Here is a 25,441-nt window from a genome sequence, read left to right as displayed (position 1 = left end):
TGTACAAATACAGAAGAGTCACATAATACTCACTGGCATAGGGAGAATTGGCAGCAGATCCATTCAGGAAGGTTGGAGAACCGCCTAAATTTGACATTCCAGCATTCCCATAGCCATTCATGCTTGTTGTGACAGAGTTGTAATTTGTCTGCTGAGGGGTGGTGCTTGGCACATAGCCGTGAGGTGACACGCTGCTTGAGTTGCGAGTAAAACCTTTTGTGGTGAGGGAATACATTCAGAGATTGGTATTAGCCCAACAACAATTTCTTATACAACAGCTACAAGCAAGTAACTCAGCAACAGGGTATGTGGGGTGAGCTACAACTGAGCACCGAGTAACCCAAATTGTGATCCCTGTCTGCATGGCTCGTTCTTGGTGGGAGCTCCAAGACGGAGGAGGAAGGCCACAGCCTTCACAGCAACAACCCATCTATTCAAGGAGAGATGATCATTGGGTACTATGGGAATGATCACTCTAAAAGAGCTGTTTTGTAAGAGATGAAGTAACATGACCTGTATTTTTGAAGTTATGAGTACATACTGATTTAAGGCATGTTAAAAGCATATGATTTTTGTTAACTGTCTTCTGTGGTCTTTCTCATTCAGTACATCTCAAATTAGATGCTCACCACACACTGAAGAAAACATAGGCTACATTTCCAAGAGTAGTGGAATATTCTCAGTCCTCTTGTCCTAGTTTGATCATTAATTAGTAGAAAATGACTGCCAAATTTGGCTCTAAGTTAAAATTTCAATTTCTACCTAATTTTGGAAATTGTATAAAAAAAAGATGAGTATTTGCTTCTACGAGCGCAGAAACACAAAATGCATTTCAATCCTGGAAGATAAAATACAATTTTTTTCTTCCTTTTCCATAGTACATCCACAAAATATTATGATTTAAAAATCATTTCTATTTCTTAGAATAGTGCAAAATATTTTTTTTTTAACCCTTCCAAATAACAGTCTCTTTCTATTGCTTCCTCACTAAAATGGATTTTAAGGTGGGTAATAAATAAAGCTGAGCAAGGTAGAGGGGAAAAATGCCAAAGATTTTTACAAAAATAGAAATTAAAATATTATTTTTATTCAATGTGAAAAATACTTTATTATAAAAATGAGCGAAGCTCTGAAAATGCCTCTGTAAATAATACTTTTTTCCTACTTTCAAAATTTAGAAAAAAATTTCACTCTGAAAAAAATTCATGCCAATACTGCAAACCAAACCAACACTTTCATGTCACAAGAAAGTATTACATAATGCCCAGACTTAGAGACCATGTATGTTTAGGAAAATGCATAAGCAAGTTCTTAATCTTAAGTATACGCTCAGGTCGATAAAAATCCTTTTTAAAAATAGTGGGATTTGAAGGCAAACACAAGTGTTAGATTCTGAGCAGAGAGAAAAGTGATTTGGTTCACTTGATTTGGTGATTTGCACAAGGCTTCTCCTGAATAAGGGTCAAATTCACTACAGAAAGCCGTATCTCATGGCAGTATTGTGTAATTCAGAGTTTGTATGTGCACGTGGGATGCTGTCTGTCTGGATGTGCTCCTCATGTTCAGCTTTGAACCATCTCTCTTTCATCACTCTGCACGTCTGCCTGACTTTTATCAGAAAAGGTTCATAAAGAGAGGAAGACGAGTCTTCTCCTGACCCTGATTGGTGGCCTGTGAGGCTTCAGATACGTTGACAGCTAGTTGACCACTAAAGGAATTCACTCCCATCATTCCTGCATGGACTGACGTGTTAGCAAGGGCGGGGAGCTGGTTATGATTGCGAGGGACACTGTAGAGTGCTTCCGCGATGTCTGCTGCTCTTTTCAGGATTATTTCCTAGGGGACAAGGGTAAAAAAGAGTTACCAACTCAACTCTGACAAACCTTTTCTTACATATCAAAATAAAACATTTCCCTGTCCAAATGCAAAAACTAGATGCTTTTCTTCCTAAACCAGCTGGCTGATAAATTGCTAACACTTATAGCTCTGCTTACTTTGCTATAAATCCTGACATCTGTGGTAAAAGAGCTGGAAGCTACAGTCCCAGTGGCCACATTTCTGTATAACAAGAGAAGCTGGCAGAATGGCACTGAAGCCCAGGCTCCCTCCACCTGAAGCTAAAATATCTTTAGGTTAAGGCTGAAACATCACTGGTGGCAAGGAGTAATGCATATCATTGCCCACATTATACGGTCTCTGGTGATAGTGGGCAAATGCCTCCAGGGTTAATAACACGTTGCTTTTGCAAGCATTCACATACTTTAAAAACCAAACAGGCAAACTAAGCCCGCTCCAGATATGACATTGCCCTATGTGTTTATTCTCATCTCACATTGTAGTATCATATACCTTTAGCCTCTGATCTATACATCTAAGAAATAGCCATGTTTTAGAACTGCTAAAGGAGAATGCATTTACCTGGTTATTATGTGGCATACCGTAGAGTGCTTCTACTAAATCAGCAGCCCTCTTAAGTATTACTTCCTGTCAATATAAAAACAGATGCGTTCCTTTAAGTTCAGTAGACTCCTTGTGAGGGAAAACAAGTATTAGAGTCTTTCGTATTATTCTATCGGGTGCACTGTTGCTTTGTGTTGTTCCCCCCACCCCCCTAGGCAGACTTTAATTTTAACAACTCTCAGCAACCACTGAATGGTGTTAAATCAGTAGTTGATCCTATTCGTGCACACACTTAATCAAGTCAAAAGGTGAGAATCATTGGTGCTGCAAAATAAAATACATCACTCAATTGTCTTTACCATCTGCACCATAAACCACTCATCGGTTTATTGCGGAATACAATCCTGAGGTCATTTACTAGATTACTGCAATCAATGTCATTCAGAGCATGTTAGGCATCCCTTCAATGTGTTTGTTTTATTCTTAATTGCATACTGCAGGAATTGTGACCTTACCCAGCAGGCCACGTTCAGAAGATATCCAATCAGTTCCATGCTACTGGTAATGTAACCTTTCAACTTCTTTGGTTTGTATCTTGATATAACGGATCAGGGAAGGATCCGTGTTGACAGCACGCACAAGAGGAAAACACATTCACTATGAGAGAATGTCCCTGTGCCATGCAGTGTTTCCTGGAAAAACTGCCAGCATGGACAGCAAAATTTAAAGCAGGCTAGGACACAGTTCTCAGTGTAGGAATAAATTCAGTTCTTATTCATTTCTCCCCCTCCATTTTCCTATTTGATTCTCTTCTCTTAAATGTTTCCTGTAGCATTTTAAACTGTCATTCAAGTAATATAGCATGTAATCCTGTATTCTTACATTTTACAGTGTGGAAAATTCCCTGTGAACAAACCTGATTAAAATTGTGAAAAATGCACTACAGAATTAACTCAGAAGAATTTTATTTTCCTATTCTTTAAAGGCACCTAGCAGATTCCTAATTGTCTGCCCAAACACAGTCCAGACTGTGCTTTACATAAAACAGTGTATTGTAACTCCCAGTCCTTACATGTTGCTCTAATAAACTAATGTGATGTTATTCACCACATTGTATTTCTGCAGGCAGCTTACAAAAATAGTAACAGATCTGAGCATTTTCCAGTTTTCTACAAAGTTAAACTTTTAAAGTTAAAATATTTTCCACAATAGCCATATTTTATACCAAAAAGAAACAGTAATGCTCAATTTTCATATACTGTAGACTCTGATCAGAAAATAGAGATATAATTGCATTCATTTTGCTGTCACCATAACCTCTTCAAAAATCCTTGAACAACTCTTCAAATGACAAGCTTTTAGATGCATATTAGCATTTTTTTCAATTTTAAATTCTCTGTAATATAAGATAAAACAGTTGTCATACTGCAGTAACTACTTATGACATATATAATGTCCTAAATTCAAAAATGAGATGGAGGATTTTTGTACTTCCAGTAAACATTTAGGATTGCCTTCTGCTGCACACACCCCTCTCCCATAACACACATCTAAATTATTTTCCACATATGAAGTCAGATGCAATATGTAATTGATGGATTTCTGAATCACTGTATTGAAACATTCTGAGGAGTAACGTTGCTACAGCTTTTCTTCTTTTCTTTCTTTCTTTTTTTTTTTTTTTTTCCCCTCTCTGTGTGTGTGTAGCTTGACCACAACTGTCAGCTACATAATTATGAGTAGGCAGACTACAAGCAACATCCAGGTACAGTCAATCCTTGCTGCTTTAACAAAATCATCAGAAAACTACGTAGCCCTTTTTCCCTCATGTTGAAGATAAAAACTGGAAAAGAACAGAAACATTAAAATGATTTCAAAAGGGAAATTATTATAAAAGTGTTTGACTTTTTAAACTAGGATATACTTCACTTCAGTAAAATGTGTTTGCACTATATATTTCACTAATGCAAAATTAGAATGTGATAAAGAGCCCACAAACTGCTTTGGAATATTGTTAACCAAAGCTGTCATTATGTTAAATTACTAAAAAAGGAAAGTTTAATTACCTGACTCTTCATAGTTATTTGTGTAATGCTGAGCTGAAAAAAACCCCTCATACTGCATCAAAAAAGAGACTGAAGACCATGTTAAAAGAATGAGGTAATTACATGGAATCTTACAGGTGCTCTACTTCATATTAAATATATTCCAGTTCTTAAAAAATGGAAGGTATTTGAAGATGTATCATATTGCGTATAAATAAAACTAATTATCATGATGGCTTATTTAGGTATGTTTGACAAATAACATTCAGTTTTCCTAGCTAGTCAATGGCTACTTTTGTCAACATTTTTGAATCTGTAAATTTGAGTTTCCTACTTTCTCTAAGAATATTTACACACATAAAAATGCATTTCTTGTTTGTGATATTTTCAGATCATGTATCCCATGTCAGATACTGGTATTTTCTATTGCAGAGCTGACAATGTAACTATAGACACAAACTAGCTTTAAAAATACACAATGAAATGCTACTACAGATATACTCAGGATATTAACTTCTTTTTTCTCTGCATGTATCTTAAACCTCTTACAGCTCTGCCTAAATTACAGCACAGACTACAGTTACGTCTTCACATAGAAAGGAGCCCCGAAAGTCCTCTATAAGTTAGAGCAACAGACCTTGCAAGGTGCTTGGATTGCGGTGACCAGAAAATTGTTCTCACCTCCATGTCATTACGCTCACAGTGAAGCAGCCCCCGAGCATGTTTGTGTTCGGGATCTAATATATTGCCTTTCAATCAGAGCTGAGAGCCACTGAACACACAGACAGAACATGACGAGCAGGTCAGGAAAGCAATAAAGATTTTACAGAGCTGTCCAAGGTGCTAAATTTACTCAATAATGGGTTTGGCACCATAGTGTTAACCTCTCATTTACTACCAGTTTGAGGGACTAAATTGAAGTAGCTGACTTCATTTACCTTGAAATGTATATTTTATGACATTATGTAAGTAGATTGAAAGGGCACTGCAGTTTTAACAATTTAAAGGCTAGAGCATGTATAAGATGAAGCTTGAACATTTATTGTATATTGCACTTAAACTATATAGTATATTAAAATGCATTGATTAAATTTGTAAAAGGTATTATAAAAAAGGACAGCTAATATAAAAGATCTATGCCTTTTAAAATCCAATTGATACTGCATGCTATCACTGCAATGGTGATAAACAGACAGACAGGTGGACAGGGCAGCAGACAGACATCAAAAAGTGAGTGAAACTTGCATACTACAAATAGAAATCTCTACAAAAGCTCAAGATCTGTTTTTCAGTATACTTTTTGTTCACAGAAATTCTCATTTGCCTTCATCATAGAACCACAGATTTTCATAGGAGTAGGTGGGCATCACGTAATACCCTTCTAATTGAATATGCTAGTGGAAATGTCTTCTGAAGAGACAGAGTTTTACTATAGCTAATATCTAATTTATGGAGGTATTCAACAAGGAAGATCCACTCTTCTACAAATGGGAAAAGTCTGACACTTTCATTTGGAATAAAGAACTATGCAGCTTTTAGTTAGAGGCAAAGTGAGGATCTTCATGTCTTGCATTTTCTTTCAAATGAGCACAATTTTGTTTCTATAAAAATAACAAAAATATTGAAATGAGCAGAAACTACTTTAGAGATTAAATACGATGAATCAGAATTCTGCCCCCCAGTTACACGCCACTGATTCAGAGTCCATTCCAAACAGAAGCCGATTTTCTACTGCGGGATTTACTTTTTTTTAATTTGTGAAACAAAAATGCAACTGATATTTGTATCAAATGTTTACGTAAGCAAGAGAAGAGCTGGGCTATAGTCTGTTGTGACTTTGCGCATTCCAAAATTACTGCAGGAAGGATTATATAAGGATATGAGAATGACTGTGTTTTTGAAGCACAAAGACTGTAATTCAGATGAAATCCACTTCCAACTGAATGTACTTTGAACATTACAGCAACTTTGCATGTTTTGACTGTGACATGCATTCCCTTCAGCAAGAATTCATTAATAACATAAAACTTGCATTTCAAGTGTATTACACCATTACAACAAATACATTTTGGGTCAAGTTTTATCATGATGAATAATTTTTTTGGCAGCTTTAAAAAATATGGGAACTCTTTGCTGTTGACATTTGCTTATTTTTCATTGGGCGATAAGTGAAAAAAATCCACTCTGTGTCCCAGCAGTACTGTGAGTCCAGTCAGCAAAAGGGTATCTTGAGTTACAGTTAGTTATTCAGCTCCAGTAACTAAATTAGAGTATTTAAGGTACTAATAAGTGTAATCTAAATGAATTTTGTCAAGAAGCTGACCACAATATAAAATACTCATCAGCCACATATGGTATTACGGAGACCACCAAAGGATTTATGTACTTGTGGAGGGCGTGGGGGGAAAGCTGTTCTAGCATGCTGTGAGGCATTTATCTTATGTGTTGTCTAGATATCATATCACCTTCTAATGCTCTCTAGCATTGTAATACAAGAGAGAGCTCATTCATCTTCTGAGAGGCTACTTAGGGATGATGATGTCATTCATACTTCCTTGACTCTCATGTCTGACCTCCTGGCTCTGCCTTCTAACTTCCTACTCTCAAGGCTGCTTGAAAGAAAAAGAACCCCTTCTACAGAGTCAAAATACTGAACATCAGACTCCTATTCCTTTCTTCATCTTGGGATGCTAGCATTCTTCTACTTCAAGTCAAAATTATAATATTTTGTGCTCAAACTTTTCCTTTGCTTTCCAAAGGATGAAACATTTAATGTACTAATGAAGGACATGTACTAGAAAAAAGTTTTAAACTCAGCATTTGTAAGTACATTATATTTTAAAAGACAAAATTATGAACACCTCTTTTAACTGCAGAGGCAAAGATAACATTTAGGTAGAGATATTTAGAAAGATTCCAAGGTAAATGACTGGCATTTTAGATCTGTGGCATGCAGGAGTTTCAGGATGCCCAGTGTCTCACATCTTTCCATATTTACAGGGAGCACTGCATTATTTTATCATCTTCAGCTATTATATTTTTATAAAAGACTAATAAAAGCCATCAAAAAATGTAAGGATTCTCCATTAATTTTAAAACTGAAGGAATTATGCTGGCCTTATGGGAAGAATAAATTAACAGGACCATTTCACTGAAAAGATATTTCTACTCAGAGATGAAAATTTCTCTAGTAAATAAACAATTGTTTGCATATGGTACAATTCAGTAATTCTGAGGAAGTAAATGCCATACAGACATCACAAAGATGGGAAGGAAAAATGAGAAAGACAGCACAGTTCACTTGATGGGTAAAAGGACCCTTCAGCTTACCACTGCCTACAACATGGTAGTGCACTGAATCAATCCTGTTACTGAATTTCAATGGCAATTTCCAGAAAATGTCTAAAATGGGAGATAGAACCATAGCTTTTCCAAGCCATTGTAGTCTCATCAGCTTCTGCCTAAACTGAAAATCACAGCCTAACTCTACAGCACTAAAAACAGTCATGCATGACCTTACCACCTGCTCCACAATGAGCTAACCTTATAAATAAAATATAGAAAGCCTGCAGAAAGAACAAACACTGAAGTGCAAATGTGAGCAGGCATCTAGCCATAAATGTTGAGAATTGATGATTAAAATACCTCTTAACCACAAAGGTGATAAATAAATACCAATAGAGAAAACACACACTATTCAAATAATCTCTATTGGAAATGATGCTAACAAAAGAAGAAACAAAATGGTAGTGGTCATCTGTAAGTCTGTCCTTGCAACTTTCTCATGTTACCCCTATTTTCCTGTTAATTTGCTGTATTTAATCACAAATAGAATGTATTAGCCTCTTTTTTTTTTTCATCCACACCACTCTTGCTGCTGGTCTTCATCTCCATAAATGTAATAACAATGTCAACAATAACAAAAATAACAATGGCAAAAGAATTAGCAGCTGGCACAGACTTGTTCTTCATCTAGATACACAGTAACGTGGAATAAACTGGCATTAATATAGTTGCATTAAAATAACCTTTTGAATAAACTGACATTTGAGAATCTGGATGCTCCCACCATATTACTATGAAGTGAAGCATCTGCCATGTAATTTGGAAAGTTCTATTGCTAAACGCTCTGGAGTTCTGTGCTAATGATAAGTTTCTAAGAGAGAAGAGTGGATGTACGAAAGCTGATATGCAGAACTAAAATCACTCTGGCAGTGCTTATATCACTTCTTTTAGGGATTACAGACAAATGATAATTAAGTGACTCTCACCTATATCCCTCAGATGGCTGCAGAACTTAGATTCTCCTAAATATGTTTACAGTATCACTTGCCCCAGATAAGTTCACCAGAAACAGGCACTTATAACATCTAGAGCTGGAACTATTCAGAGCTGTCAACTTTTAACTCGTGAGGCCATGCTCACTGTCAGGACTGGTAGATACTACTACACTCTATCTTACATCCTACAACACATCAACAAGTAGCTCATGGCTGTCAGCCATATTTGAGACTCACTAACTCATTAAGAAATTGAGTAAATGGCAATTTTCTGGCATCTTCTATAGCATTTTCCACAGGTAACCTTGCAAGCTGATACTATGACAATCTATGGACAGAACCCAGAAACACAGCAAGATCAGGAAAGTGTATTTTCATTCCGCTCAAGAGGTTGCAACTTTTATCCCATGAATATAAAGATCAGATTTCCTCATATACTTTCGCTCAGTTATGAAAGCCTATACTACAATTAGTTTTTCAGTTCCAGTGAATCATTAGAAGAAAAAGTAAATTATTTATAAAAGAGATCACAAATGCATAAGTCCAAAAAAAAATGAACTTCAGTGGCTGACAAAAAAGTCTTTGTTGCATTTCTTTACAGGAATGTCCCCATCTCTCCAGTTTGCAGTGACTCATATCATTTCCTTCCATCCAGGTTCCAAAAAAGTTATTCCTGATTTACCCATGAGCATATGAACAATCAATAGATTACATCAGGTTCTTCTCTTTCATTTAATTCAGAGGTTGACTACATTGATGTGAAAGAGCATTTCATACTCTAAACTTTCCTTGTATGCCACATTTACCTGCAACTGTGGGCAAAACAAACAAGGAAACATGCACAGAGCAATCTCTGTGATCTCAGGCAAATCATTTTGAAGATTTACCCCAAACCATTCCTGCCACCTACAATGCTTTCAAAGCAGATGTTCATTATTGATTCTAATGAGCTTTGATTTTTTTTGTTTTGTTTTGGTTTTGCATACATAAGATTTTCTGATAGTTCTTCCTCTACTCTCTACAGTAATAACATTCTTGTTTCTTGAAAACAGCTGCAGATGAGAGTTGCAAGAAGGGGGAAAAAAAAAGAGTTATTACTCACAGTCTTCTTTTGACCATTTTATACCCATATATTTTTGGAAAGTTGTCAAAGTCCCCTTATGGAAGAAGAAGAATGTTTTAAATAATTTGAAGGGTCTGGACTTAAGTAAACTTAAAAAGATTTTGGTAAAATGAGAAGAGACAGTACATTCTGGGACTGTTGTTCAAAGATCCTGCAAAGGCTCTTTTAGAAGCTTTGTTCTGCAGACCATCTTCTTGTACCCATCAGAAAAACATCCATAGAATACCAGGGATTAAAAAAAGATTAAAATACTGTTTGTGCTTTTTTGTCTTTATTGCTTATTTATTTATCCTGTTTGTGCAGTACAATGCTGATATCCAAATATGAATTTGTAACAGTGCAAAACATTTTACCTGGCAGATAGGCTCCTATCTATTTTTTATCATTTATATGCACAAAGAATTTACAAACACAGGTCAAGTTGTATCCCTTTTAAATTGTTCTTCCATTAGGTCAAAAATGGAATGTATTGGGTGGCATAATTCACTTGACTGCATTTTTATCTGTAAAGACATATAATTATGTTTGGTACTGCAAGGCAAGAATGTCATCAGAATTCAATCAGCAGAGCTATCTAGTAATTAAAGTTTAAATTGTATTTATGTGTTTTCTCAATTTCATTTTCAGAATTGTTTTTGTTAGTGCTTTGACGCACATAAATATCTGTTGTAAGTACAAAAAACTAGATATTTTCTGTAAAAAACATGTTCACACATATGAAATTAATTAAAGAACCCTCTGCATTTTGTTTTAACAAAGACTGAATAGAAAAAAAAAAGACAGCATATCATTAAGATCTGTGAAACTGTCACTCTCTGTCAAACAATGAATATTTTCTGGTCTATGTAGAAAGTGACAGTAGCCAGAAATTGAGAGTTCAGCTTACTTTTAATAGCAGGAGCAAAACTGAAAGTAAGATGCACTGAAAATCTGACCTACAATCATATTCCACTCTGTTCTGTGGAGAGAGTGCATAAAAATGTTGAAATAGAGACTGAAATAACGTAGGTAGATTTTAGTATTACAGTTAAAACACTGCTCAGTCATAACCTCTACAAATGACTACTTTCACTTACGTTTTATCAGCGGTATAATTAAAAGAAGTCTCTTGAAAGGGGCATTCTCATTACAACGAAGGACCACTTCAGACCCAATTGAAATGAAAAGACAGAGCATAGATTAGATGTGGATACCAAGTGGTTATTCCTAGGGAAGCATAAAATGCCAAATGTGTAACAATTATATTTTATAACTATGTGTTCAAAAGGCTTACAGTATTTTACTGCACAGAGAGACTTCAGCTCAGAAAGACTACTTTACTGAAATTCCTCCAAGCATTTTTTTTTTAAATTCCATTTTTTTGACCAGTAACAAAAGATATTTTTCACCTGATAATATTTTATCAATATTTTTCCTTGAAACGTGAACTGAAATTTTCCAAAACCAATAACCTTACATGTAAGAAATTAAATATATCCAACATTTCACAGTGATAACAGAATCTTTCTCTGTGTACCCTCATGAGGTAAAAGTGGATATTCAATGTACACTATCTAGGGCTCCTTTTTGAATGGGGAGTGGAAAGATTAGCACTGTTACTACACCAACACATTTTACAGAAGTGCTTAAAAATTCACCACTTATTTTTCACAACACATCAATATTTCAGTAACTTTTTTGATCATCAAAAGCTCTTAACTCTCGAGTTACTTTAAAGCTGTAAAATTGAAAGAAAATTCAGGATACCAAAACTTAATAATATTTATTTCCTGTGTGTAAAATAATATTTTTGCAGACATTTTATTTGTCAACAGCTCACATAGGAAAAATTCAGCGTTCCTATTCTACAGCGTTAGGACTTCAAGAGACAAGATGCTGTCCAGATGAAATTATGATTACAACATTATTAGTAAAGACACTTGGCTCATCCTGGAGTACTACATTAATAGAGACAACTTCTAAAATTTCTGTATCTCAAATCTCCCATACATGAAAAAAGAAAGTATAATATATATGTGGCAGTGCTTTAAAAAATGCTTCTGTGTTTTGTTTCCATTTTCTTCTCAGCAGGCATATAATTTGCCATCTCTGGTCAGAAATATATTCTAGAACATTCTTTAAAATAAAACTGAAATGCACAGCCATATTTATACAAGTAGCATGAGATTGTTTGCTATTGTACTTAGAGGACATTTCAGTCCAGTTGAGTTATATCAACATAAGTTACATGACTGACTACTGCAACAGAAAGAAAAGGTTGTACTCAAACAACTGTTATTGCCTCAATGGAAAAAAAAAAATCAATGAAAGTAAAACGAACAAGAGATTTTGTCTGAGTTGCAGTTAATACTACTGAAGAGCTATGGATATTAAAAGGTCAACAAATAAATTAGTCCAAGTGTTATGAAATGAATGATCTGGCTTATAATTGTATTGAGTGCAAATTGTTCACTGCCTATTAGACCAGGTAATTTTTAACCATGGAGCCTCAATTACTGTTCCATAAGCAATAATATAGTTGTAAGAGCCACCGGTTCGATCGAGTGACCTATGAGACGCGCCAGGACAGCTGACTCTGCTATGATGGATCACTGAGCCTGATCTCCAAATGGTGCCAAACCTTCCCTTCCCGTGAGGAGTTCTCATAAAAGAAACATTACTGCTTGATTCATTTTACCAAAATGTTTGAGTTTTCAAGTGTCAGCAGTTAAGTATAGATTGTGAAGCTCTCTATTTCTTAGAAGAATTACGACAACAGACATCCTATTGCTTGCAGCACTCTCTGCTAAATGGCAACATGATGGTTAGAAGGATGCTTTTTCTGCTGCTCAATTGGACTGTGTTGTGAGAAATACACCGCAATCACATTTTACATCACCACGTAATCCACTGCATAACACCTAAAACTAGGCTAGAAGTGGAAGCCTTAGGTGAGATTATAGACATTACTTCACACTTCCGCAATGCCCTGTATTCAAAGATCTCAAAGCACCAATTTAATGGCAACCAATTAAACTTCACAACATACTTTCTAGAAAATATTCTCTCTCCTCTATCTTCATCAGAAACAGCCTTAACATGTCGCTGTTTGGCTGAATTCACAATGGCCTGTGGTTACAACCAAGGCAGGTTTGTAGGGTGAGGTAATATCTTTTATTAGACCCATTGATACAGGCAAGAAAAGGTACAGTCAGCATGCAAGAAGCAAGGCGTGTGTGCCCCAAAGCATGTCTGCTTTTCTTTTCCAGTTATAGCAGTTAGTTACTAATACATATTAATAAGATTACCACTTCCTACAAACCCTGATAGCCTTAAACAGGGAAAAGAAATTAACCTGATATTGTTTTAATGCTATGAACTAACATATATGGCATCTTGTGATGAGGAAAGGCAGCAGCTGCGTTCCCCCACTGCTCCTCAGAGCATGCAGCCAGGGCTGGAAGTACAGCAATAATAGTCTGGTGATAATTCCCATAGCACTGGGCCTTAAAGGACAGAAACTATGTGGTAACTCTGCTTATCTCCTCTTTTCTCACATTTTCAACTTACTGTATGTATAAATGTAATTCCTGAATTATCACAGAATCTGTGTAGTAGAAACTAAACCAATAAGAAGCCTAATTAGAATAGATTGTACCACAAACAACCAAATCCTATTTATATTGTCAGTCTGCTATATTTTTGATAAATCACTACGTTCAAACAGTCTATTGGGAGGGTGATTTTCCATTTCATCTCTCCATTGAGCAAAGAAATGCCACGTGACTGGGATCTGAATTTCATTGTTACCAGCATACAGTTGAACGGAATATTATTTGGCACAATGCAGCGTACAACTGAGCCACTAAATGCCTGATTTACTAAATTATTATTAGATGAGCCCTTGCTGTTCCAAGTGAAAGTGCAGCCACTGTCTCTCTTCATGGTGTGTTCAAATTGTTCTGTGTTTAAATATTCAGCATGAGGCTAATGTGAACTGATGAACTGAGACTACAAACATTCACTTTCAATACAGACAGAGAGACAGAAATGCAACGTATCATGTGGCCTGCGGAGGTGAAAATGATTTATATTTAAGAATGCTGCTGCCTGCTCCCATTACGATAAGATAGTCTTAATTAGCTTTGTGTTTGAATCGGGAGTTAGAAATGTAACTGAACAACTCCAAAGAAGGAACAGCTGCACGGAGACGGAGGCTTCTGAATCCTGGTGAAGTGGTACTTGAGTCTCTGTCAGCAAAGAACATGAGCTGCCACTACAGGTTCATACTTCACTATCTTTAGTTTTTGAGTTGCAACTTAAACGCCTCGCATGCAGTTCTGCTCTGAGCACCAGAAAGCCCAGAACAAGCAGAGGACGGACCGTGGTGTATAACTGCATGACTTTTCAAAATGGAGGGGAGAGGAGGCATAAAAAATAAACTATATTTGCGGGGGAAAAAAAAAGAGACGTGGGATTTTTTTTTTTTTTTTTAAAGAAAATTTCTTTACTGCCACCTGCTGGAGTAGACAATAACCCTTTGTCATACTCAAAGAACAAACACCTTCACTTAGAGGACAGTTACGGAGAGCATTTAAAACACTGTGATCCCAGACGCTTACAGTAGATTAGAATTTTTTATTGGTGCTGTGTTGCCATAACAACATAAAGACAGCAGATGACTTAAGCTAAGCTTGCAAAGCAAAAGGCTGCTCATCTGGCAGTTAAAATGAATACAGTTCACTTCACAAGTTCCCCATATGGACCCTTAGTGTATGGTAATGAGGATACCATATGGTGGAAGAAAATGCACAGAGAACAATTGTGCTCTACTGGATGAGTGAAGTGAGCAGGAAGTTATGAGGAAACACAGGAGAGATTTCTGTCTGCTCTCTAACTCACAGGTTTCTTTCAGAGGGGCGTTCTCTCTCTTCTTAATCTGCCTCTTAATATATACATGCACAGAAATGACAGAGAAACACATTGTAAGTTTTGCAACATCATTCATCACAAACTGTCAGGTGTGTTTGTAAATCAGCCTAGTAAGATCTTATAAATTTGTAATTCTTAAAAGGTAAAAGTGCTAAGTTTTTAGACAAAGTGCAGGAAAATTTAAGCACTTCTGACAAGTAGAAACATTAGTGGTAATCATTTTTAAAATGCTTGCATGTTTCTGCCTGCATGTTTAGCTGTAAATAATGCTGAAATGAGTAAAAGCTTTTAAAAAAAAAATACGAGGGGGAGATGAAGTGGAATAATTTCTTTTCTTTCTTTTTTTTTTTTTTTTTATTTTTTTTTCTTCCAAAAGGATAAAAAGTAATAGTTGATCAGATCCATATGCCTGTTAGATTCTGCTGCAAATGTACATACGCTATACTGTGCACTGTACTAACCAGATCCTGAACCTGGTAAGCCAGCTTGCTAAAGGCTGCAAAGTCAATTTTGTACTGCACATGCTTCATAAAAGATGAATATAAATGCATTAGTTAGACACGGTGAGCTAAATTAGAAGGTCAGGCAGGGCTGGAAGGGCTGAAATATCACACAACCAATGACTGTAATTACTCTTTTTTTAAGTCTATTAAGTGGTGTTGTTCTATCAAGGCTCAGGGGTATAGGACATGAAGTACAAGATAAAGTAATGTGTATTTATTACTCCCACGGGATCAATTTACTAGATATTTTCAGCTCCACAGAGCAAAATACACAAATGCAGCCTTTGTTACTTTCTTCAAACTGTGGTTTATTCCTTCAAACCTCTGCTCCTTGAAGGGACCGTGTTTACCTGTTTAGTGCCTTCCTGCCTCCATTAATTCATTGTTGTATTTTAAAATAGTAACCATAATGGAAGCAGGAATAGAGAAAGAGGTGAGAATTTCTCTTACAGAATGCTCAAACAAGTGGTTTGAGCTGCTCAGATGGAATGAGCAGTATAGAAAATCCAATCCGAGGCATGTTTTTTACCCCAAGGCAAAGCAGGAGTCAGGAACGTAGAACAACACAGAGCTCCTTGTCATCATGTTAGCCCTGATCTATTAAAAGTTTTGTCATAGATTCTAAATTACACCATCTGCTCTAATCATTTGCTGAGTAAATGCTGACCCACTTCTAAAGAAAACTCACTGAAATGTGCACGCACGCTGCCGACCTTCACAAAGGAAAGGGCTCCTTGCCAGCTGATGGTGCGAGGCTCTGCCCTTCAGTGAGCGCTGCGGCTCTGCCTCTCAGCTCTCTGTTTGGACAGTTTGCAATTCCCAGACATGCCCCTTCACCTGACACGCAGCACCTCATGAGAAAGACACTTTCATAGCAGCAGCAGGCATTTTGGCCATCCATTTCTCAACAGCTTTGAAACTCAAAACCCAAACTTTGAAAAAAAAACTTTGAAACCCAAATATTTTCAATAGGATAAAGTGAAAACCAAACCAAAGCAAGCCTCACCACCAACTAAATGCCCAAATATTTTAGAAATGAAAAAATCCAGTTGATAAGGATAACACCAACCTTAACTGTGGTCTTACTTTCTGACAAGTTTTACAGCACAGTGTAGAAACCACCACGCGCTTCTCGTGCTGTCCTTGCTATACAAATGAACTCCATTAGCTCTCCTTCAAATGCTTCCCCTCCCTGCTCATACTCGGTATACAAGTTTTCTAACAACCCCTTTGTGACACTGGGTGCAACAAAAACAAAGATGTGTTTCCTTAGCTCAAATTAGCTAACTTCAGTTAAAATAGCATAAAACCATCATATTTTGGATGAGCAGATGGAGATCAATTTGGGAATCTCCACTGGGTCTGAATGAAGCAGCAAACCTGAGTTGCTTTGTCTTCATTGCTATTTTAACCTTGGCTAGCAAGCCTGGGCCAACCCACCCACGTTCACAGCCAACCTCTGTTTGCAATATAAACAATTCCCATGTCATGATGGATAAAGGGCAAATCTCTTGGATTTCATGAGGGAAAAGACAACTGCATTTGCCAGCCACTAGTTCCTAATAACCACCTGTCTCCTATTAGTGTCCTAACGAGGACTGGGATATGTCTTGGGATCTAATGACTGACCGGAGAAAAGGAGCCAAAGAGAAAGTGGAGAAAGCAGAAGAAAAGGCCCCTTTCAGGAGGGATGAGGGGTCTCCTGGAGACTGCACTTGAGCAGCAGACTGGGAGGGAGAGGATGTCAGCTCACGCTCTGACTTGATTCTTGAACGCAGAGCAAGCAATCGTGTGCTTAATTTAAATACACATGATGAGTTGTGAGAGTGGTGAAATGGCAAATAAATTCTAGGAAATTGCATATAAAGAGGAATCATTGATATTAAATCATCTAGGATGGATGTGTTTCAAATCTAGCTCACAGTTGAAACTGTTTTACAACTGTAGCTGTGGAGTTCTAACAAGGTTGTAGAATATCAGCGTATCTGCCAGGGATTTATTTTAAGGGTTGTAGGATGTTTATATAAATTAACGCAAATAAATTTAACATGTTGTTGTGATCTGAACCCTTAGTGATTCCCACCACACTTATGAGCACAAGAACCAACAACATTTGTGTATTTGTGTGCACATGCACAAAAGCAGGAGACAAGGAAAATGCACCTGGCTCCTCAGCTTCACAGGCAGGCTTTCTGCAGACCAATCCTTCAGGACAACAATACAATTTCTTAACATTAGTATCACGGCATTTCTTTTCAGTTCTCCCAAGAGATCACTTGTTTGATCTGATCTGCTTCCTGTCTGTATTATAAAGGAAGGACTATACAACCCAGCACACTCCTGGTACTTCATCTCACTCCAAGCGTTGGGTGCTAATTCCACCACCTCTGCACTGCCTGACTCTCCTGATGGTGCACGTGTTTGTGCCTTTGTGTGTGTACAAGCAGGCACATCTACTGGTGACAAGCCTGAACTGGTGGCTTTTCCTGATCTGCTCTTGACACAAAGAACAGGACTCTAGCCTATAGTTAACACCATAACACAGCTGCCAACATCAGCTCCCACCACTTTTTCTTCAGAAACCATATTGCATTTCTAGATTAAATACATCTCTACTTTTCAACTCTCTCATGACTATGGGAGGACATTCTCCACAAGAATTTGGCCACTGAAGCGCAGGGAAAGAAAAATAAAAGTTCATAATCTGGCTTTCTTCTTTGCCTACCTCCAGCAGATACCTGGAACATTTCAAAAAGGTTCATCCCAAGCATAGTCACTGAGCAGTTATGAAAATAATGGAAAACCTGTGGAGAACAAACTTCTAAAAGAGCCTCAGAGATTTTAGAAATGTGCCTGTTGACATAAATATGACTGCTAACATCCAAGCTCTGGAGCAAAGCATGTGCTTACATGCACTTAGTGGCCTCAACACCTCTCCTTAATTTAGGGATAATTCACACAGCAGAATCCTTTCATTGGTCCATGGGAAGGACTGCATACCCTTTTGAGCCCAAGCAGTGTAATCATTTCAGTTTTTAAATCACTCTAATTCATCAGTAATGTTTCAATGGGGTAAGGGCCACAAAACCAAAGAGCAATTACAGAAATGTGTTTTAGGTATTTAACAAATAAAGTAGAAGGTTTTTGAGAAACAGAAAGCAATGATACACTGACAGGACAAAAGGGAAAATGGGGGAAATGATATTTAAATCTCTGCCTCTCTCACGTTTGCCCTCCCTGACCATGGTTCCACTGTGGAAGCCATATGGCTTCCAACTCTCTTCTAAGTAGCCACTGAGAATTGTCTGTAGTGGAATTCTGCCAAAGCCCTTCTTGGTTTAATGACATGGAGAAGAGCGCTGCGCAGTGCTCACCCAGCACAGATTCGCTGTGTCCTTGATTATGATTCTGGAGCCAGCAAGCAATGCTGGGAATTGAACCAGCAGTGCCTCAAATGCTGAAGTCAACATGTGCCCTAACCCCTGCTGCAGTCAGCCTCTGTGCAAGGCATATTAATGAGTCTTGTGCTTGAGGTCCAACCATCGAGCCTGCACACAAGAAATTACCCAAAGATAAAAAAAAAAGTCCTCATCATCCCTCTAACCTTGCATGTAGATATTTCTTTATTCCCTAAGTTTGTTCAGTTCTTTAAGCAGTAACATTTTCCTTTAGGCCATCAATTGCACTTCTACCTGTATAAATACAATTTCTCTTTAAAGACTTGGAAATCTGTCCTGCAAACGTATTTAGAACAAAAACATTCAGCCAAGAGGGTATATGAGGGGAGAGATGACTCAGTGTTAACCCTCTTTGTCATATTGTATCCATAAATATCTGCTCAATGTTGGAGTCACGATATGGAGACAGATGAAGCTTTCTACTGCACGTTTTTATGCCTTATGGCTCTAGACAGCAGAAATGTATGGTTATTACTGTGGGAACACTCTTAGTCTAAATGGGAAAAAGGAGGGTGCACAGCCTCATGGCTGCTTTCACATACCAAGAAAAAAAAAAAAGCAAACCAACCGAACAAAAAAACCAATTACATTATTGGGACCCCCTCAATACTGTGGGCAACTGAAAGGCAGCTCAATAACTGCAAAAATCTGTGATGCATTAGCACTCAGGCGCATAACCCAACCTGGCATTGCTCAATCTTATTTTACTTGAATTTCCTCATTTAGAAACAAAAGCTGCAAGCATCCACTCATCAACTGGAATACTGGATTCAGGGAAAATTTGAAGTATTTATTTTGGTCTTGCAGATACCTGGGGCATAATGAAGGCTGGTTGCTAATTTTCTAAGGAACCACTTCTCTCCGTGTGTTTTTTTGGTGGCAGAGGCATTATGCACTTCAAAGATCACCTCCAGAAGGATGCTCTCTTTATTTGGAAAGGACTGCATCTCTGGAGGGAAATCTGATGACCTATGAAAGCTGTGTTAGTAAGACCTACTGCAAATCTGTCCAAAAGTCAGAGAAAGGGACAGCTTGTAGAGGATGAACAGAGCCAATGTAGAATGTAACTCTCCAGGGCAGAACGTTTCTCTGGTCATAAGAGGGAAGGACAACACATCATCAACCTCAAAACCACAGCCTACAGCCTTCCTACGCAAAGATAAAAGACTTAACGTTCCTGCAAAAAAAGTAAAATAAAAATCACTGAATTTAATTTCTACCAAGAAATAAAGTAATTTGTAGCATTCATAGTCTCTTCTTATCTTAGCAACACTTCAGAAACATTAACTCATTTAGGTCCACAAAAACTGACAATAAAAGCCTACATACAGCTTAGGAAGCTACAGAATAAAAAATCAGGAGATTAACTCAGCTACAAAGGCTACACTGAACTTGCATTCTTTGATGAATCTGGCCTGAGTTCTCAGCTAAAGCACTGCTCTGTGCCCCAGGTCTGCAAATTCACATCTTCCTTTGTGTAACTTGAAGGCAGTGCTCTTCCAGCATGCACACCCAGCCTATTTGCCTGCCAGGCACTAACTCACCAACAGCCATCGTGGCAGAGCAGACACTGCAAGGTGGCAGCCCACAGACAGTGCCACATACAGCAATAGCTCAGTGTCTCTGCACCTCAGTGCAGATCAGTGCTTTTTCAAATACCCCCACTCTTTCTCAAGCAAATCCACAAGATTCCACCAGAGCAAAATGACGTGAAAGTATAGGTAGCAAGAACAGATGTGGGCACAGACCTAGACAGCATGCCACAGTATAAGACAGAAGAACTGGAAGCCGTGTAAACTTCTTCCCCAGTTTTTAAATGAAATAAATCAACAAAACATCTCCCACATATTTTAATGCAAAAGAACACCAAATCGCTTCACGATACATTGCTCTAATTATTTCAGAGATCCTGAAATGAATCAGTATGCTACTATTATTATCTTAAAACAACATTCGGTGCAGCAGCACTAGACGCATATTCACTAAAGACCCATATTATTTGCTATTATCAACGGTGAACTCAAAATTACAATGGCACTATTGTGATACTAAAACCAAGAAGCATCATTCTGCTATGAATAAGTTGCTCGGGTTCCAAAATACCAATCAAAAACGTGCTTTTTATAAGGTAATTCAGAAGACAGAGCAGGATTTGATTTTAAGAAAGGCAGGGGCTGTTTGAGTCAGCGGTGACTCAGAGAGTCACAGAAGTCTTATAATGTTTGATATGAGAACTGCTTGACTTGGCCTCATTGGTCATGCCTCTCCTTCTGCTTAACTGTGCCAAGTACCGAACTCGAAGCGTTACACATACGGAGAGTCTAATATAAAACTCAAAAGGGTTTACTTTTAAACAAAAATACGCAGTAAACAGTTTTGCCATATTTAATAAAATAATAAACTTGATGCTGACCTTTGGCAAGCGTTCAGGGTCACCAGGGTGCCGGGGGATAACCTTCTGTAACCTTTGGAAACCATAGTCAATGGTGGGTTCATTCAGAGCTGAAACAACAACAAACAATGCAGTGATGTGACAAATGCATAGCAAACAGGCTCCATTGCACTGCAACAATCAGCACGGCACTGCCAGACCAAGCAAGGACCACAGCAAAATTTCCTCTCACTGAAATCAACACTGATTATGAAGTCTAGGATGAGGTTGGCTTTGAGACTTCAGTTGAACCAGCAATGCAAACCTTTCTCTTGAGTGCCTATGACAAAGTCTCTACAAAATTTGGGATGCTATATACACATCTACCAAATAGAAAGCAATTGTTATTTCTTAAGTCATGATGAAATTAAATTGATAAATGCTTTGCACCCCATGTTCATGTTGTCTATTTTTTCCTATTTTCCTGTTACAAGGAAGGTCCTTTGTAATGGGAAGACAGGTGAAGTAACTCTAAAGGAGCCTTCTCTTCTTTATTACACATTTTATATGATCCATGTGAAATGATCCTATACAATTCTGTTGTGAACTATAGACATTTGTCATGGCAGAGGCTTTATTTTTCACCCATTGAAATGAAGTAAAGACATATCTGCTACTGTATTCAATAGCCCAGCTCAGGCCTCAGTCAGCATTTAATCGTTCCGAAAGTTCTAATGATTTTTAAAAATTCATCTGTCGTTTTAGTTCATTTTTCCCCGGCCCTTGACCAGTAAAACAGAGGTAAACTTGAGGAGAGAGAGAGTGGAGGTAAAACACTTGAATCTTCAGGAGAAAGCTTGCCTGCTTTAATCATAGCTGTGATTGTGCCAAGCCTTTAAGCACATGCTTATCTGTAAGCCCGTACTTAAACTCATTTGCTTTCAGCAAAGCAAATTCGAGCATATTATGTTTTTTGTATGATTGCCTGTAATTACGGGAGACTGCATTGAATGACCTTCTAGCTGTATTTCCAGTCATATGATCGCTTTAAAACTCAGATGTTAGCGCGACTTCAACACATGCTGAAAATTTCCTAAGTGCTTTGGAGAACAAGAACAAAAGTCAAGCATCTTCAAGCATTTCTGAACAGTGCATCACGACCCTCCCATGCCAACAAAGACAACAAAACTTTCCACAGCAATTTATTAGCAAATGCTTTTTTAATTCAGTGAGAAAAAAAATGTGAGTTCTTCTTCCCACTATGATATTTTCAATTTTTAGGTTTTTTTGTTTTTTTTTTTTTTGTGTTGATATAGAGTTTTTTTGGGGGGGGGGGAGGGAAGGGGAGCAGGTTGTCTTTCATTTTTGAGTCATATTTGGTCATAACTTATTGTGAAAAAAAAAATTATTTTTTTGCACAAGTTCTGCCTATGAAATTACAAATACATCTTGCACCTTATGCCATGTTTTTTTTATGAACTTCTTCATGGAACTTGAATGATGCCATCTGATTCATGAAAAAAGATTTTGCATCAAAGTGCATCTCCCAGCCTCACTTGTAGTAAGCACTCTTATATGGCTCAATGCAGCTTTTTCTACAGTGAGTTACACAGCTTCAGTCTCATCTACCGTGACACAATTTGTCCAAATGCCCACATTTTAAGAGAAAAGCCCATTTTTTCATATTCTTAACATGAAAAATTGTTAGTCAGACCATACTGTTGTCACAAAAGTAATATCCCATCCCTGACTTGTTTTCGATTAAGTCACGTTTCATAAACAATCTCACAAAACAGTTCAGCTTCCAAAGAAATTGTTTCATTTTTATTATTTTCAAACCACTGTGGGCTCTGGGTAAAGAGTGAGAGTTCTGCACACAGTAGAAGCAGAAACTCAGCATTTCTCTAACAACACAAGAAAATATACTGAAAATATACTGAAATGACTATAGCATTATGGAGATACCAGACTAGAAGTCTTTCAGGACGTTAATTTCGGATCTACTGTCAGAAGTTATATTGCCCCAAAGACCCTGATATTTCTTTCATTCCCTCATTTTTTTAATGCATTTCCTTTAATTGAGAATGTCCGCTTTTCTGCTTGCCCTCATATGGAAATTGTGAGAATGAAGCTTTTCCCCTGATTGTGAGATTTCTCTTCTTCAGATAGCTGGCTAGTTCTTCTAATTTACATGTGAGCGCTGCTCCAAAAGCTCCTATTTTATGATGATGGCCCACAAGGGGAGAGATGGATGTTGATGGCACGGCAGTAGAGCCTGAACCTTCCTGCCATTATTCTGTTACGTTCTGTTTCCCCGTGAGAGAGATGGCAGCAGAAGGGCAGACTGGCACAACGGCATCTGACGTGGAAGTGTGTAAGAAGCAAAGGTGCATCACTGAATTCCATCATGCAGAAAAAAAATTGCACCCACTGACATTCACCAACGTTTGCTGAATGTTTATGGAGACCAAACAGTGGGTGTGAGCACAGTGAGGCAGTGAGTGGGTGGTGTGTTACAGCAGTGGCAACAGTGACCGTGATTACTTCTGCTGGTGTAGGTTGCTATGAGTGCAGCATGCAGCCTCTTGCTCAGTCCAGGGAATATGAATAGCTAACAAAGATGACTGTGTTGAAAAACAGTATTCTGTAGCTGAGAATTTGCATTATCAAACAGTGTTATTGTGCTCTTTGTCCATGGAAAGAAATAGGAGGCATTACTTTCAGAGCATCCTCTGAATGCTAGAAGATTTTTGCATGGTTCTGTCATACGTGTTTCTTCCTTAATGCAGTCTAGTTTATGGCCACTTTCCCCTTACATCCTTTGGGAAAGTAGTTACTAAATTTTGCAATATTATAAATGGAGGCCAGTTCTGAAATCCCCCAGGAGACAGCAGTCATTTTCTCATATCTTCCCACACATTCAACACATTTGAAATCCACAGAGTATTTCCTGTGAGTATTTTCTGAACTAAATGACCAAAAAAATGTTAATTTTATGGTCCAACCTCACAAGGCATCACGCATTCTCTGGAGGCACTGAATGCTTTCTGCTTCACATAGCTTCAGCTTGGTGGACTTTGTGGGGAAGGTGTGCGTTTGGAAGGCTGCAGTTGGCAGGAGTCCAAAACATCAGTTGTCAAAGATCACTCATTAGTCTCTAACCATTCAACCCTTTCAATCGTAGATTTTAAAAAGAATAAATTTAAAAAAGAAATCCTTAGCTGCCTGAACAGAAGATTGCATGGCATCAACCCTCCGTTCCTTATCCCAAGTCAAATGTAATTAGTCATATCTCAGAGAAAGATTCTTGTATAAATATTTAACCCCAAATTCTGCATTGAGGTCACACCAGTTCCTACGTCATTATCTCCAAAGGAAAAAAAACTACATTCTGGTCTCCAGGCACTGCAGCTCTCAGTGAGGCAGCAGGTTCATGCAAGGTTTTGCCTCTGTCCCCCGAGTGCAAGGCTGGCTTCCTAGGGCTCTAATTCAAAGAACATTTTTTTCCTTGATTAGAAAAAAGGAATCAATAAGGAATACAAATTCTCTATTTGTGTTCTTGACATCCATACATTAAAAACAAGCTAACACATACTGTACTTAAAATGCATTCCCACTACCCTAAATTTTAAAAGTACTATTGAAAGTACTACTAACTTTAAAAAGGTGTATTAAATTCAAATAGGTCCCAAGGCTAATGGAAGCAATTTGTATACCAACCCAAACTGACTGGCCCACTTTTCAAAATACAAGTATGATAATCTCGTGGTTTTAAAAGGACATTTAAATTGAAAGACTGTGAATTTAGTACATAATTATACCAATAGAACCCTTTAACTTGTCAACTTGTAAATCTAAAAGGCTATCAATCATTTCTAAAGAGGAAATAAACCTTAAAATTCTTTGATTGACAGTGCTTACTTTTTATGTGGAATAAAAAAAAAAAAAGAGGAGTAAAGTGGCCAGAAATCCATTTACAAAAGTACATTGTTTTACATAGGTGAGTAAAAAGCCAATAATTACACCTCCAAAAGACATATAAATCAAAGTAAGTACTTCTCCTTCACTTACATATTTTAAGTTGCAGTAAACTTCAGGTAACTTTTTATTAAAATACCTTTCCAAATGCAAAGCTTATTGAAGCCATTAATAGGGTAGCATTTTCATTTAAGCTAATATAATCATTTTTGCAAATACAAGATTTAAGCCATTTTTCTCCCTCCAAACAATAAACTTTCAGCCTGTCTCTTGTGTGAATTAGCTAAAATTACACCCAGGTGTACAGAATCTGTCTATCTATCCTAGAGTATGAGTTAAGGCACAATATTTATTATTCTTACCATTTTATGA

General features: G+C 37.5%; 1 protein-coding gene across 4 annotated transcripts in view; it reads right to left on the bottom strand.

Moving 5' to 3' along the window:
* EBF1 (EBF transcription factor 1) overlaps positions 1-25,441 on the bottom strand; it is a 260,149-nt gene that overhangs the window by 8,281 nt on the left and 226,427 nt on the right. For all 4 annotated transcript variants that reach the window (XM_042826615.1, XM_042826616.1, XM_042826617.1 and 1 more), the window contains exons 11-14: positions 21,134-21,222; positions 2,419-2,484; positions 1,659-1,836; positions 34-213 (exon numbers count right to left, since the gene is read on the bottom strand). In XM_042826615.1, coding sequence (XP_042682549.1) covers positions 34-213; positions 1,659-1,836; positions 2,419-2,484; positions 21,134-21,222 — 513 coding nt within the window. The remainder of the gene's footprint in view (positions 1-33; positions 214-1,658; positions 1,837-2,418; positions 2,485-21,133; positions 21,223-25,441) is intronic.

The sequence above is a fragment of the Centrocercus urophasianus genome, unplaced genomic scaffold (assembly GCF_019232065.1).
Source record: "Centrocercus urophasianus isolate 14NV4802_14NV808 unplaced genomic scaffold, USGS_Curo_1.0 seq_26, whole genome shotgun sequence".
Lineage (NCBI taxonomy): Eukaryota > Metazoa > Chordata > Aves > Galliformes > Phasianidae > Centrocercus > Centrocercus urophasianus.
Note: the sequence above shows the minus strand (reverse complement) of the source record. Positions and strands in the feature narration are given on the sequence as shown.